Here is a 17652-nt window from a genome sequence, read left to right as displayed (position 1 = left end):
AACTCGGAAACGTAAAATCTAAATTTTATATAAAACGAAAGGGAGCTCACGTCAATAGATACAAACAATTCACCAAAGTTTTATGCAAATTGGTTACAGCATTTTTGAGTTAATGCCGACATGTTGACGACGGACAGACGGACTGACAGACGGACGGACAGACGGACGGATGAACAGACGGACAACGGTATACCATAATACCTCCCGTAAACGGGCGTATAAAAAGGGACCAGACAAATGTAAACCAGAACACCCTTCACCTTCCAAGGTGGGTTATATTCAGATGAAGACCAGATCAGCAAAATATTGGTTCCTTGATATGTATTGTTACTTTAACTCGTTGGAAACATGTACCCCATTTCCTTTTTCAACTTGCAATATGAAAATAGACAATTAAGTATTTTTTAATTTGCATTTTGTGTATTTTAATCAAGTTAAAATGTTGTCTGGTTTTGCAGAAAAATTTCCAGTATCACTATAGCTATGTTCCTCTAATTCAGAATCACTTTCATGGCCTTCCATATCTCCAACTGATTCAGTCACTTCACTAGAGCCAATGATTTCTTCATCCTGTTCTCCTGATGATACAGTTTCTGGGTCCCCTCCCTGTGGTTTTGAATCTCTTATGTTTCCTAATTCATTCTCATTCCCTTCTGACAGTAATTGTTTGTATTTAATCAATTTTTGATGCTTTTTAGTTGATTCATTTGTATATATCACAGGCAGACAATCTCCTAACTTTGAATTCTTCACACAGGCATATAATTCCCTGAAAGTATCAATTAAAATGATTTGTTTTTTTAGCCTTTTCAACATATAACAAGCTATTATTCATAAGTTATGAAGTGTTATGATGGAAAATGTCTACAATAGCATAACACGTATATATCCTTATTATTTTCATTACTTTGTATTAACACATTTGTAATTTGGTTCAGGCTGGTAATATAAGACTAAACACCTTTTTATTTTTTCCTATAAAGGTATGTAAATTACATTGGCTGAAAATTGATCTGTCTCATTGATTTCCACCTTAATAGAATAGAGAATGGAAACGTGGAACGTGTCAAAGAGACAACAACCTGACCAAAGTGCAGAAAACAGCCCAAGGCCACCAGAGGGTCTTCCACACAGCGAGAAAATCCTGCACCCAGAGGGGGGCTTCAGCTTGCCCCTAAACAACAATGTATACTAGGGCAGCAAAATGGATGCCACACTAAATTCAGAACAAATGAACCAAAGTTAAAATATATTGCTTCGCCGAGCGCAGCTGGATACGACCGCAGAGGTCCAACCCTGAACAGTTGGGGCAAAAATGGACACAATATTCACGCTTGATACAGGTCTGAATTTGAATTGTAATTAAATATTTGACACATAATATTTTTCTGACACAGAATAACTGTAGTCAAAGACCTTAGAATTGGTTATATGATTTGAATTTATATTCAATTTTTTGCTTTTATTCAATACACTATGCTGTTGCGAATTGACCCCCCCCCCCAAAAAAAAAAAAATTACCCCCCTTTCTTTTTGCTTTTGTGCAATACACTATGTTGTTGCGAATTGACCCCCCCCACCCCAAAAAAAAATTTACCCCCCTTTTTTTTTGCTTTTGTGCAATACACTATGCTGTTGCGAATTGACCCCCCCCCCCCCCAAAAAAAAAACAAAAAACTATTTTTTACCCCCACCCCCACTTTTTTTTTCAAAAAAAAAAAAAAATTTGAAGAAATTAAATTTTAATTTCTGAAATGAGAAAAAATTGTCCCCCCCTCACAATTTCTTTTTTACTCCCCCCCCTCTTTCCCCCAAAAAAAATCTTTCCCTCAAGATATGGTCATAATCTCAATTCAAATTTCCAATGGAGTTTGCAACCATAATTACCCATCTAAATACATCATAAAAGTCTTAAAATAGAAAATGACATACATAATCATGGCTAAAATTAATATATTAAATATTCCTTAATCAGCATTTTTAAATAGTAGCTTCTAAAAATAAATTGACAGCTAATCACCTCAAGACAATACAACATTTTTTTATACATAATTTAAAAGCATTGTAAGGGAGGTAATCCAAACTTAACATTGTACTTTTTTTAATTGTCCATTAACCAGGAAACCCTTGTTTTTCCCCCTTTTTTGCCCCTAATTCCTAAACGGTTTGAGCCATAACCCCCCAAAGCCAATCCTAACCATCCCTTTGTGGGATGGAAACTTGTGGTATAACTTCAGAGAGATCCATACACCGTTCCACTATTGTCTGGAAACCAGAAAAATGCTTATTTGGGACCCTTTTTGGCCCCTAATTCCTAAACTGTTAGGACTATAACCCCCAAAATCAATCCCAACCTTCCTTTTGTGGTTATAAACCTTGTGTTTAAATTTCATAGATTTCTATTTACATTTACTAAAGTTATTGTCCGGAAACCAAATGTCTTCGGATGACTCTGACGACGACGACGACGTGATACCAATATACGACCGCAAATTTTTTTGCCGTCGTATAAAAACCACACATGACTAACAAAGGCTAGAGGTTCCCGACTTGGGACAGGCGCAAAAATGTGACTCGGTTAATATATACTTATCACACCTTTCTCCCTTAATAGGCAATTTAAAAAGTTTCCTTAACTCTGAATCTTTAAAATCTAATCTATTTCTTATATAGAACGAATTTCTAACAGAGTTCTATACATACTTTGAGTGCTTTTTCTTTGTAATTATTATATGATCCAACTGTCCTGTTGGGCAACAAATTCTACAGTGTATATGTTTATTGGCAAAGGTCGAATTAGCAACAAGACGAGGCCATCGTACACCTGCAAATAAATGAATGATGTCAATATAATATCTAAGCAATCATTTTTTATTTCAAATTAAAAACATTTTTTTTAAATCTGCATCTTATACAAATTTACATATTTGTTGTATGTCTTTCTTTGTACATTTATTTTCTCTATTACGAAATCTCTAAGAAATGCTGTTTGATATTTTTGATAGTTCCTGTTATCCGTTTCATGTATTATAATACATGTATAACACAATTTGTTCATCTTTTTTTTTAATTTTATAACAATTAACAATTTTACCAAAAACACAATATTTTTCAATATTAACAATTAGGTTTTAAATGATTTTTTCGTGATATACATGTAGTAAACAAACAACTGTCAGCAATGCCATATTACTACAAATTTTCATCCACATTTTAATGAGAACTTTCAAACATGTTTAACCCCACCACATTCTTTATGTGCCTATCCAACATCATGAGCCTGTAGTTCAGTGTTTGTTGCTGTTTCACGTCTGTCATATTTGTTTTGTTATAATTTAGGCTGTTAGTTTTCTCAATTGAATTATTTCATAATTTTCAAGTCGAGTCTTTTATAGCCAACTATATGGTTTTTCTCATTGTTGAAGGCCATACTGTTGCCTATAATTGCTTACATCCACTTCATTTGAACTTTGGTGGATAGTTGTCTCATTGGTAATCATACCACATCTCCCTATTTCTATATTTCTATTAAAAGGGAAATAAGTACAAAATCGTATTGACTGATAAGATTGAAAAGACAATAGAAGTGTTCTTCGACATATTGGTTATTTTTTCGCATTAATTGTCCTGTGTAGATCTATACAATTTTAATGTACCACTAAATTTCTATAATTATTCTCTCACTAGTTAACTTATTTTGATCTTAAACGGTCATTTTGATCTAAAGTGACTTCATAATTTATTGATCAGAACAACAATAAAGGAGTAGGCCCAGTAAGACCCCTTTTTGGCCCCAAAATATAGCAGTTTTACAAAATTGTTAAAATGTAAATTTTAAGCTATTTATCGGAATGAAGAATACTTCTGTTACATATATATGGGCTGTTTTTGACAATACAATGCACATGTATCGGGTACTAGCATCATTAAGTCATGCTAAATTACTGAAATCTTCGAAATTTTAGCATTTTGGTTAATTTTTCCACGGTTTCCGTCTGAAATGAAAGTGGCCGCATTTGTGTTCATTCTTAATATTTAAATGTAAGTTGTATTTGATGATAATACATAACATATATAAAGGTTGAGAATGAACACGGATGCGGCCACTTTCATTTTTGACAAAAACCACCTGAAAAGTGACATATTATGGCATATTTGATAGATTTTTCAAATTTAAGCTTGAATTTGAGCGTCTTTAATGACCAAATCAGTTCAAATCTTTCACATAAACTAATTGAATCGACTGAAGTAGACACCTAAGTGTTTAAAAAGTGTCCAAAATCTTTAATCAGATGAACCTGAATTTTGAGGCCAAAATCGGCCCATATATACCGGACCTACTCCTTTAAAAGACACTTTCAGTCTTTCCTTTGATTTTCAGACTTATCCACTGCAGTAAATTCAGTACTGTACAGACAATTCGCTTGCAGTCAATAAAGATATGTTCAGACTTTTTAGTAGCTGGTATCTACTGATACACATCAACAACAAACTGAATTGTCTGAAAAGCTACTGAACTGTACTGAATAGATTGCAAGGGAATTGTTCATGCAGTACTTAATTAAACACAGTGGAGAAATTTGAAAATTTACTGAAAGACTGAACATGGCTTTATTTATTGTTCAGACTTTCAAGATGATCCTAAGACCAAAACTACGGTTTAAGACTGAAATTAATTTACTAGTGTCCAAAAATCAATTTCAATACTTTTAACCCAAGCAAAACATAAAACTCTGTTGAGTCCTAAAAATGAGACCCCTGCAGTTGTTATATCTTTAGATTTCTTTAATCAACTAGAATTGTCTGCCTCAAATACTCAAAATAGACCTTGCTTATGTTTTATGTTTTCATATTGTAAAATTTTCAATGGATGTAAATTACGTTTAATACTATTTACTTGAGTGTTAAGGGAAGTTCAACTACTATTCATAAGTGTAAAACTGAAGTATCATATGAATTTTACATACATATATATATAAAATTAAATTGAAATTTGTAAAATGACAATATTTAATATTGTGAATTACATAATTAAATAAAACAAAATTTATGGAAAATGTCCATTATTCTACCTGTGTCACCTTCAATCATCAGGGATAATATAAATTGCAATAGAATACTTACTTTCTACTTGTTCCTTGGTCTTTTTTAATATCACAAAGGTATATCTTTCACTAGTTTTATCTACCTTTTTCTGAAGAAAAAAAGAATGAATAAACAACATTAGAATTAAACAAAATGTACAAGTTATCATTCCGCTGTGAAAGTCATTTATTCACATGATACCGATTTCTGAGAATTTAATAGTTCATCCAAACTCCAAATTTTAATATTGATAAATGCTGTACATTTGGAGCACAATTGACTTTTAGTGGGGTTTGTGTTGCTTTTGCCTGGTTTTTTTCTTTTTTTTTTGGTGATATTTTACATGTGTATTTGGCATTTTGAATGAACTGAGGCTGTTATTAATAATTCTATAATCTTATTTGTAACTTTTATAGTTAAGGAACAATAAATTGAGAAGTTGATAATAACGAATGCATACAATCATTAATTCTTCATTTGTTTTACATTTTCTTAACTTTTTACCACATCAGTAAACTTACAGCAACTTTCTCTAGAGGTTTATAGTCTGCAACAAAATAGCAGGGAACTTTGTGTGCTAGTTTGAATTTTGGACATGGCATGTCATGTGGACACTAAAAAATAAATATTGTATCAATTAAACACTGTTCTCTACATCAATTTCCACAAAGTTATTTTCCAAACTGATTGTGTATTTAAAAAGACAGTTTTTTCCCTTCACCTATATGATCATAAATTTCAAATGCACATAACTTGTACTTTCTTCAATGAATTTTTTCTTGCATTATTTTTTTCATTACTGTTTACAATCAATATGTCAACATATATTTACAAACAAATATTTTTTTTAATTTTCTAAAGCTCAAATTAAAAAACAATCATCATTGATCAAATTACTTGATATACCTTCTAGAAACTATATGTTTATTTCTAGAAAATCCCTTGGTTCACAGTTGATAAAAATAAATCATGTTATATTTTACTGATATATCTGTGCAGGGGCGCATCCAGCCATTTTTAAAAGGGGAGTTTCCAACCCAGGATAAAAGGGGGGTTCCAACCATATGTCCCCATTCAAAAACATTGATCGTCAAAAAAATAGGGGGGTTCCAATCCTCAGAACATCCCCCCCCCCTTTCTGGATCCACCACTGCTGTGTATACATTTATTTACATCTTAACACTGAGCAATTTTTTATAGAAAACTTTCTTACCCCTATATAAATATTGAGGTGTTATATGTAGTCAGTATGAAAAACTTACAGGTGCAAACACTGAGGCTTTTTTATCTGTTTCTTCTTCATCGGAAATCTATATGTAAAAGAAACATTTAGGTCAAAGGTTAAACAATCATTATATAATCTCTGTTCAAAATTTGTTAATTCGTTGTCAGGATTTTTCTACATAAAAGCATAAGTGATGCCCTTGAAATGTAGAAATTACTTCAAATTTGAATCAGAGGACCTGTTGGCTTACACATACATTTATATATCTACAATATATACGTCTGTTTGTTTCACTTAAAAGAATACCAATCCATTGCAACAAAACACATTGAAATGTGTATAAATGGTATGGCCCCCACATATTGAAGTGCATACTGTAAATTCAAAATTTAATGCATGCCATTATCAAAGGAAATCTCCAACAAAAAACAATAATGAGTGATTAAATCAATGGAATGCATGTGATCCATATGGTGCAATATTATAAGCAAAAATTAAAATGTGTTTTAATTATTGCAATGTTCATCAGGTCATATTTTGTTGTTGCTGTTTATAAAATAAATGGAGAATGTGGCCATAGGACACAGATGATGCCCCAGATGGCACATTACATTATAAAGGGACATAACTAGAGAACCGTACAAGTGATACCACCCAAATTCGAACTTGATCTGTGTTTTATGGTTATAAGCATTGTGTATAAGTGTCATAACATTTGGTGGAGGCAATCTAAAGTTAGAGAACGGAAAACAATTTTGGGACATACATACGTACGGAAGGACAATGGCAACATTACGGCGGGGGCATAAAAAACATCACATTATTTTCTGAAATAAATGTATATTATCCTTAGGTTATAATGCAATACATCAGCTTATTTACTCCTGTTTTCTTTACACTGCAGAGGAACCTATTGTTAATAGTTTACTAATAAACTAGATATTTAAATACTGCTTTTAACTATGACAGAAAATTGTAAAAGAGGTATAGGTACATATTTGACAGGCTTATCAATATCAGATTATCAGTGATTATGCTAATTAATGCACGATTCAAATATTTTTATCTATTTCTAAGTCAATTGCACTGTAAATAACATAAGTGTAATAACAAAGCTCTTACATTTAAGATAAATTCTTTAGCTTCCTGTATTAATCTATGTCCTACAAAGCTACCAATTTCTACAAGCACCTGAAAAAAATATCATGTATGTTAAAAACACAGCTAATCCCCAAGATATTAGTTCCTTACATTAGATTCTGATACGAGGCATGGTAAATTTGTAAAATATCACTGATTTTATCAGGATCAGCATAATAAACTATGTTACAATAATGTTCATTTCTATTTTGTTTATGAAACACACAAAAGACATTTTATTTACATAATAATACTTTAAAAGCAATATTATATAATAATTGTTTTCTTCTAACAAAAACCTTTTATTATGGTCCTCAATCGTCACTCTTAGGCCCAAAAAAATACATGTCTGTTTACAGTTACCCAAACATACCTTATTTTTGAGCACTGACCCTAAGTCATTTTATTTTTGTCGTAAAGTGAAAAATTAACTGAACTCGTGTCAAAAGCAAAGTTAGAGTTGCCAATAAAATAAATCCATTCAATGATACATCTAAATGTTCACAATCTAGAATATACGGCTGTTCTAAGGAAACTTGCAATTCGTGTGATAAAATAAACACTTTGCCCCCATTTTGATCCAACCAATAACCAAGGGAAATAATCCAATCATAAAAAATATGTGTAAACTCGGCCCATGGACAACTTGAACCACGGCAAGATGGACTGCACGACTCAAAATCATGTCGCAAAAAATAAAATGAAACAAGTGAAACTGCGAGCTACTTCTCACTGATGATACCCCCAGCCCAAATATTTGACAGTAAACAGGAAGTTGTTGAGTGATGAATCTGAAAATGCATCACAAGGTATAGCTGACTTATATAAACACTTATAAGAATAACATTGTTGATATGTAATATCAATAATTCACCTGAAGAAGTCTCTAGCAAATATTTTCTATTAATGAGGACTATCTTTGAAAGTTTATGGATATTTATTGTTTTTCTTGTGGAGTGCCAATAGATTTCATCAACTGCTTTATGCAATTTATAAATAACTTCAGGAAATATCTTTTCTAAACATGGCTATTTATTAAGTATATGAAAATTTAATTTATTTCTTTGGAAAAAGCTATGTATCTTAGTGCCTTAAGCTTTTAACACCTACAACCTAAAGTTTTCTCAGACCTTTAAGTTTGACAGAAAGAAATAAATGAACACGTGGAAATAAGAATTTGACTGCTTAAACAGTACTATTGGTATATTTGTATCTATATTTTGGTATCAGAATATTACTGTGTGTTCAAAACATAGATGAAATCTAAAGAGTGAATATATCTGTGATAATTCAATACCAGATAGTCTTCTGTCATATCCCATAATGACTGCACCATTTTCTGTCTAGCTTCTTTATTTTCACATTCTATTAATGTGTAGGCACTCACAACGGTAGAGAAGGAGTTCTGAAAAAAAAATGATGATAGATCAGAATTTCAATTAGTTTGAATTTGATAAATAAAAATTCATACATCATACATCATCTTAAAACATTTTTTGGAATAAGTTTATTACAAACTAAAATATGGATATGAAAGGCATTGGTGTATTTCAGTCATAATATATATACTTACTGCAGACAGTCAGGGTTGGAACTTTAAACACACACTGTGGACTGTGAGGGTGGAATTTTTCTTCATCAACTCGACTTACTGTTACAGTAAAAGGTGACAGTAGAAATTTTTAATAAACTTTATGAATAAAAGGAGATGTGGGATACTGTGGACTCTTAAGATACCAATTTTTGTGGATTTCTTGGGTAAAGGTGAACCCTGAATTGAAATGTTCCAACAGATTACTAATTTTCTATAGGCTTATATGTAGACTATAGCAAAACCAACATATCAAATATCAATGAAGATACCAGTTTTCCTCAATCCACAAATATTGATACCATTGAACATGGAATCCACAGTATTTCCTCAATGAGACAGTAAGCAACTGACATATTACGTGAAACATACATTCTTTTTAACAATAGACAGTTGTCTATACAATATGTCAAGCTCTAAATCCCTGTCAGTCTATAAAAGTTATGCCATAAATACCAAATCCTCCAGCGACTCTTTTCACAAAATATCTTACGATTAAAATTGATCATAAGTTATACTGAAATGTGTATGACTTACAAGTATTTTTACTCTTAAGATATTTTGTGAAAAGAGCCACAGATTACAAAAACATTCAGATTTGACTTCAGACAACCAATGGCTAGGATCCAAACTTGGGATTTTTACTGTGAACAAAAAGGAAAATTTATTTTCTTTTATGAACAATACTTACTAGGAACAGTGTGAATGGAATTTTCTATATAATATACTAAATGTGAACAGTGAGGGTGTCTATTTCTTTTCATAAACTATACTTAAGTTACTATACACCATTTGAATAACCCAAGTGGAGGGTAAAGGTTGGAACCTTGTCTGATCTGTACTTACTGTGGATGGTGATGGTGGGAACTTCTTAAAGAATACTCCATTTACATGCATAGATTTCTCCTCATGTCCATCTATAAAGAAAATGTTCAAGTTATTTTATCAATTCATTTTTGTTCACTGTCAAACTACTGCTTTACACAAAACTAGTTACATATTACATAAAAAAATAAAGAGATGAGATATGATTGCCAATTAAACAACTATCCACCAGAGTTCAAATGTCATTGATGTAAAGGAATATAGGTTGAAGTTTAACTGGCGACGTGTAGTGGAGACACAAAAATAAATATTTGCGACCGTCAAATAACAATTGACAACAGTAACTCTTCAACTACGTACAGTACTGTTATTCCTAAACTTATGCATCACAAAAAGAAATACATAAATTTAAAATAAAAAAAAATTCTGCACAACTTCTTCAATGATTTTGGCACATAAATCTCATGGCAAAACATGACCTCATACGAATGAAAAAACTCAAACCATTGGTAACCATCTTGTTACTTGTCAGAATCACATTTTGAAAACCTTTTAAAATGTTGAGAACTCAATGCCCTTCAACTTTGTACTTTATTTGGCCTTTTTAACTATTTTGGTAGACCAAACATGTGTCTGGCGTACAAAATGTTAAAACTGATTTCTTTGATGAGTTTATTTGATTAATCAAAAAAATTCAATTGAAGATATTTTTTAAATAACATCTTCATATTTTGTTTGTAGCAAGAAAATAAAAAAAAATGATGTTTCTTTCTTTCTTTTTTTTTTTGGGACAGTTTTCAATGAAAGCTTTTTCACAAATTTTATTTAATAAATATAGTTAATCTCTAAAAAAAATGTGAGATGATTTCACAAATTCATACCTCACTCCCATATATGTATAGATATAGGAAAGTCTAAGTGTATTTTGAATAAAACCCCATAAAATCAATCAGTATAAAAAATAAAACAGTAGAAGAAAGCCTCTATATATTCTAATTCTGTGAATGTTTCAATGAAATCCAGTAAGTTGTGTCAGAAGAGTTGAGTATACAAGATGGCTACCCCCTTCTATAGATGTTTTGCTATGGGAAACAAAAAATATATTTGCATTCTTTTCATATAACCATGATAACTGTGTTTTTTTCTGTAAGATAATCAATAGTAAATAAGTTTTGCATAACATGCTCAAAAATAACAATCTTGGAGCAAACACTTTTCCTAATCATTTTCTAATGGTATGATATAAACTATGTTTTGGCAAAGTATAAACAATTCAGAAGTGTTTTTGTCTAGAACACTTTGCCACTTTTACTGTTTACTACGACCATACTATACCTTGTAACAGTAATCTTGCTATGGTATTAATATCAACAGAAGGATCAACACAGTAATACTGAGATATGTCTCTCTGCCAATCAGGATTGTTCTGAGCTGCCCTACAATATAAATATAAGAGTAACTGCCAAGTATACATTACTCTGAAACAAGGTTTATCATATACTTATAGAAAATAATGGTATAATTGTACCTAATGATAAAACTAATTTGTACATATATTTATTCATTAAATTTGAAGAATTGCTTAAGCCGTGTGATATGACTTTTGTTATCAACTGCTTCCGGTTTATATCAACTGCTTCCGTTTTATATCAACTGCTTCTGGTTATTAGCGCATGCTTTTCTGTAACAATTATCGCATGACAATTCGACGTCATTTCGGCAAATTCCGGAAAATACACCTTAACGGTACGTATTTTGTGTAAAACATAACAAAGTTGGATGAAAAATATTAGGAATCAAGAAAATATATTATTAAAAAATGCAAAACAAATATTACAACAAATGCATTTTTTCAAAGTTTTAAAAATAGTTTTTGTCTGTATGTCTTCTGCTGAAGTATATGATAAAAAGAACATAACATGTCATTTTTCATATCAGACCCCTTATCAGCCCATGGTCAAAATCATCCCTCAAGCCTATCGGCTCTCGGGCTGATATTATGACCTAGGGCTGATAAGGGGTCTGATATGAAAAATGCCATGTTATAATCTATATATATACACTGTGATATATCTTTGTCATCACTTTCTGCCAACCATAATCATTTTTAGCTCCTGTACAATACAATTACAGAGTACATTTGATATATGGATTGTTAATATTCAATGGCAATGCATTTTTAGGATAAAACTGTCAAATGAAAAAAAAATTATAAACGTATTGTAATGAGCTGAAGGAATAATTTGCACACTTTTTGTAGTTGTTTATTCTTTCCTCTAAAGATATTGGTCTCACTGCAATCTCATTACATTTATATCATGAGATACGAGACATTCCACATCAGATTAGTACCATAATAGGGCTGTTCCACAATTAATTGAAGGGGGGATGGGAGGTAACTCTTTTAAAATTGGATGGATGGTGGTTATTTTATTAAGATAGCCTGAACAATTATAGGAAATAACCAATTAAAATTTTATGCATGGTGGGGTAAAGGTGCCTCCCATCCTGCATATATTTATTTCTGGAACAGCCTTTTTTGAGATATCATACTCTAAATTATTGTGTGCTGCCCTATTAATAATGAGATACTCCATAACAAAGACAGTCATATACTAGTATTAGTATGTTAAATTATTGACTAAATACAGGGATAAAATGATAAACACAATGAAACTTAAGCATGTTAGTTAACTACGAAATGAATTACGCTTTTCTTCAATGAATTTAAGACTTTCAATCAGGGCTTCCAAAACGGTCATATATTCCGGACTTGACCGAAACTTTCATAAAAAGACCGGTTGCTCTCAGCCTCAAACGGTCAAATAGAATTGGTGTGCCACATTTTGTTATTCAAGGCATTTTCATGAAACGGTCATTTCAATTTTTACCAACTATAGATCGATAAAAATGTCCGTTTGGGGCTTTGGGCATGTCCGTTTGGGCATTTTAGTTTATAATTGTGGCAATCTATTTCACAAAGATATTTCGGTCATAATTGGGTTTAGTAAAACAGAAGCAGCATATTTCAGATACTTTGAAGTGTCTCAGTTAGTCTAATCCTCTGGGTACATAAATGTACGGCTTGGTCTTTAGCTTGTGTACATCAATAAAAAGTAGAAAAAACACGTTTTCTTTTATTTAAATAACAACAAGCTGTCAAACAATTATCCCTTCAATAAGTTATATTGAAGCCATAAATCATTCACTGATTACAGGTTTGTTACCTTTGATGAGGTGTCTTTAGCTGGTCTTTATCAATAGAATTAATGATGCATAACAATGTACATAAAGGTAATCAGGTAAACGAGGTCAAACATGTAAGCGTGTATGGAACAACATCCTATTTAATTACGCTTTATAGATATTATTTTAAATGAGCATTCAGTTTAAAAAGTATCCTGATATTTAAAAGTTATTCTTCAAATAAGGATATTTATAAATGAATAAGTATGATATATATTATTTTATTTAACACTGTACATCGTGTTAAATACTGGGGTACTCTCAAGGGGAAAATTTACTAAAATATATAGGAAAAACACCGAGAATAGCTTCGCTTTGGTATACCAAGCTGAGTTGTCCAATAAATAAGGGGGCGTTCTCTATTCTTGTTTTCATATTAAAAACTGTTTTTATAATTAAAATCATAAAGAATAATATCCAATCATGACAATCGCCGACTGTTATAAAGACTTTGTCTCAAATTGAACTTTACAAATCTGCCATCATGGGCAAACGTAAACGTGACGATTCCGATCAAAATTCGAAATCTGCTAAAAATGCTAGAAGCTTTATTCATAAATGGTTACAACTGTTTTTATGGTTAAGATTTGACAGTATGCTAAATGCCATGTTTTGTGACATTTGTCAAAAACATAAACTTAAAAATAACTTTGTAAAGCCTGGTTCGACAAATTTTCGAAAGTCAGCCGTTGTAGAGCATGCTAAAAGCAATGACCACATTCAAGCTCTTAAATTAGAGACAGCTTCCAAAAGTAATCCAATTGTATCAGTATTTGAGAAAGTTCATGAAAAGACTGACAACGCAATGTGCACCTTGTTCCGTAATGCTTACTTTATTGCTAAAGAAAACTTACCAATGGACAAATTTCAGTCAATAAATGATTTAACTAAGTTAAATGGTGCCGTGATCACTTCTAAATTATATATATTATAACTTATGAGGATAAGCTTAGTAGGTGTAGATGTTAAAGACTTTGACCCTGTTCCTGCTATCCGCAAATGGCAATCCGTTCATAACCTCCATGTTTATCAGAACAATGCATTTAGCAAGCTCATGAATGTAAAATCTTAAATTAGACTAAATGAACTCATATCTTGTGCTGTGATCTGTGCTTCTTTTCAATGTGCTCATTGTAATATTTATTGCGTGTGTTTGTCAACATTGTGCTCTTCTGATATTTTATTGTTGTTATATGCTTACATAAAATATCATGTTGTTATATATTCATTAAATTATTTATCAACTGAGTATGTTTTTATTTATTCCTTATTTTCTAAATCAGGTTGGAAAATTGTACAAAGAAAAATGTTATCACTGTTCAGTAGATTTTACACGGTTTAAAACAATATCCTTCATTGGGCCTCCTCAATGTTATCTATAAATACCGCATCAGTTGTAAAAGTCACGTGGTCAGGTAATCAATACACAAAAATAAAAGTATCACGTGTATTGATGATCAAGTTGTACTGCAATTAAAGCCAACATCAACAGTTTCAAATAAGATGGCCTTAATTTACAAAGTGTTAAGTACTCACAGAGAGAAGATAGATTATATAAACAGAAACAAAAACATGAGAACAGTCAGGTACTGAAGCTGATTGATGCAATGATGGTTACTGTATTACAATACACAGAAAAATGACACAATACTGAGGATAATATTTTATTTATTTTTAGAATGAAAAAAACAAAACAGTTATAAATAATTTTATTGCATATAACACTACTAATTATTTAGACACATATATCAATTTATGCATCCTCTCAGTTACATTTAAGTATCCAGCTGATCATTGACCGTCAAAAATATTTCTTTGAAAAATGTCCGGCTGTCGTCAGGAAATTTTGGAATCCCTGCTTTCAATATCTGTATTTATTCCCAAAAGTGTAATTTATACAAACTCAAAAAAGAGTTAACATGGTAAATGTTTCTTTCAAAATCTTAATATAATTCTAATTTTATCAATTATTGATTGAAAGAGTGAAGAGTGCATTTCTGTGGCATTTGGCCTTACCATATAACTGAACCTAGCCCTGATCCATAATTATATAGACTTTTTGGTATGTAAGTTGGATCTCTTGTCCAAATCTGAAATATAGAAAAACAAGTTCAATTGTCAGCTATAGTTTTGAAGTCTATCAAAATTTTGAGACTTTGACTATGGCCACAATAAAAAATAGGAATGTAACTGTTTAATGTCACCCAACGTACTCTATATTTAACCCCCTAACTAATTTTTTCAACAATTTTTCGTTTAGCACTATCAAAGTCAATTCGTCTTCCATTCAGACTCAACCTAAAAAAAAAAAATCTCCTAAGGCCAGACTTTTTTTATTATCTGTTTAACGAGATCTGCCGACTCCAATTTCCCGATTTCAGAATAAAAATAAAAGAAGTGCTTTTTACTTTTATTTTTATTTTTCCCACCGACTGTTACGAAATCCTCAGAACAAAAATAAATTCTGTGGTTTACGATACCTGCTTTCTTCATCGGTAATATTTAATTTTTACCAAGTCGATGAAACAGCAATTTCAGAGTAAAGAAATTAAAGGCATAAACGATTTATGACTTCAAAAAAGAGGTTAAAGCATTGTATTTTTAAGCTGGTGACATGTTTTTTCATAAAAATAATTTGTTTAAAACCACTTTAGCCGGTACTTGTTACACGAGAGAGTACATCAAATCATTCTAACTTGCGGCTAAATAAGTTATTACTTCGTTTGAACTTGATGAAATTAGCCTGAAGTAAATTTGTAATCCATGTATTGCATTAAAAACGTCATATTCCTTTCCAAAAAGCGTATCAAACATCGTTTATTTTTGTAAAGTTTTCTCCGACATTTAAATTATTGGGTATATTTTTGAAGAACTACGGATTGGAGTCCAGATTTCATCGGAAGCATACCCGCTATGACCGAAATCCTGATTCTTGCGATAATGACTACGGACGCATGAATGGCACTGCTGACAGACAAAAAAATTGATCCAAAAAGGAAAAATTACGCATTCCACACGCATTAACGTACTTTTGGTTAGATATTTTTGATTAATGTTTATATTTCCTTTTTAATGCATTGTTTCAATTTATAAGTTAATGTTGCTCAACCATGTCTATTACACTAATATAAAATAATTATATTATTTCCAAGCTTAACGGTTAAATAAATATATCTTTTTAATGAAAAATAATTAATTTCATGAGCATGATAACAGAGTAGTTTTTTTAATTGAATTGTATATACAGTATTAACATGTAACATACACTAAGAGGTTCCTGACTGGTAATATACATATATATTGTGTATATGCAGGGAGGTTGATATATTTGCCTGGTGCATATGCATGGATCTAAATAAGAGGACATACAGAATCAAAAGATATTTTTTATGTTCATATTAATAGAAGGTTTATATACTGGTCTGTTTTCATTTCATTGTTCTTGTATTTTGATAAATTCTTAAGAAAAAAAAGAAAAGTCACTTATAATGGTTTTATTTTTATTTTTAGTGTCGACTGGACCAACTTTGCACTTTTATTTTTTTTTTATTTCGTCCCCTCAACCCTAATTTTTTACAAATTTTCTCGTTAAACAGATAAAAAAAAGTCTGGCCTTACTACCAATCCTGATTTTGTCATCGTGTGACAGTAAACACATGTATATTTTTTGTAACCTAAACTATAATGTTCTTTTGTTTTAATATGAAGAATTATTCGAATAAATCAATCATTCAATGACTGTTGTTTCAAATTTCTAAAATTGCCAAAAAAACAAACTTCAAATATATCTTTAATTATCAATTTTCAAACATATTTACTGATTTAAAAGCATTTTTTGTTTAGAAATCACATTCCATTGCAACTACGTTTTATGCATAAAAATAGCCCAGTTGGTTTCAAACTCTCATAGTATATAAAAATACAAAAGAAAAACAAGTATTATATTAGAGCACTTACTTCATTCAAGACTTGTAATAATACAGCATAATTCTGAGCCATTCTTGCCATCATATATTTCATACCACTTTTTGCATCATACCTGCACTCGAAATAAAACAAATAACCAGAGTTAAGATTAGTTCATTGAAAATTATTACAGTTTTTTGCAAACAAAATAATAGGAACTTCAATATAAAAATAAATATATATATATGGAACCAAGGGAAAGCACTTAAAATTGTTCACATGCCCCTAGAACAGCCCTTACCCTGCTTATCAAATGTACCTTTTAAGTTTATCTATGTATTACTAATGCTGATATTTCCTCTCAAATCAATTTCAAAATCAAATATGGTGAACACAGTACACACAAGGGGATCAAGCTTAAAATCCCATCAGTTGAGTAAATCGCTGTGAAACAATAGGATTGCTGGTGATTTACCATTTAAGAACCTATCATATTCTACTGAGAGAATATACAGAGAGGTATTTCATACTGAATCATTCACACAAATACCAGTGTTGACAGTGACAATGGCCACAAAAATAGATTTGGACGATGACACCCATTGTGTATGCTATTACGATGACACCCATTGTG

At 31.2% G+C, this 17652-nt stretch overlaps 1 protein-coding gene across 1 annotated transcript in view; it reads right to left on the bottom strand.

The window, feature by feature from the left end:
• Positions 1–400: 400 nt before the first annotated feature.
• Positions 401–17652, bottom strand: part of LOC127702250 (methyltransferase-like protein 17, mitochondrial) — a 29397-nt gene continuing 12145 nt past the window's right edge. Inside the window, exons 5-15 of the mRNA XM_052206365.1 lie at positions 17070–17151; positions 15129–15202; positions 11202–11302; positions 9888–9958; positions 8748–8855; positions 7433–7501; positions 6348–6395; positions 5607–5699; positions 5125–5194; positions 2704–2824; positions 401–769 (exon numbers count right to left, since the gene is read on the bottom strand). Of these exons, the coding sequence (XP_052062325.1) occupies positions 430–769; positions 2704–2824; positions 5125–5194; positions 5607–5699; positions 6348–6395; positions 7433–7501; positions 8748–8855; positions 9888–9958; positions 11202–11302; positions 15129–15202; positions 17070–17151 (1177 nt within the window). The 3' untranslated portion in view covers positions 401–429. The remainder of the gene's footprint in view (positions 770–2703; positions 2825–5124; positions 5195–5606; positions 5700–6347; positions 6396–7432; positions 7502–8747; positions 8856–9887; positions 9959–11201; positions 11303–15128; positions 15203–17069; positions 17152–17652) is intronic.

Source organism: Mytilus californianus, unplaced genomic scaffold, assembly GCF_021869535.1.
Source record: "Mytilus californianus isolate M0D057914Y unplaced genomic scaffold, xbMytCali1.0.p SCAF_5, whole genome shotgun sequence".
NCBI lineage: Eukaryota > Metazoa > Mollusca > Bivalvia > Mytilida > Mytilidae > Mytilus > Mytilus californianus.
This window is presented reverse-complemented; position numbering and strand designations above follow the sequence as displayed.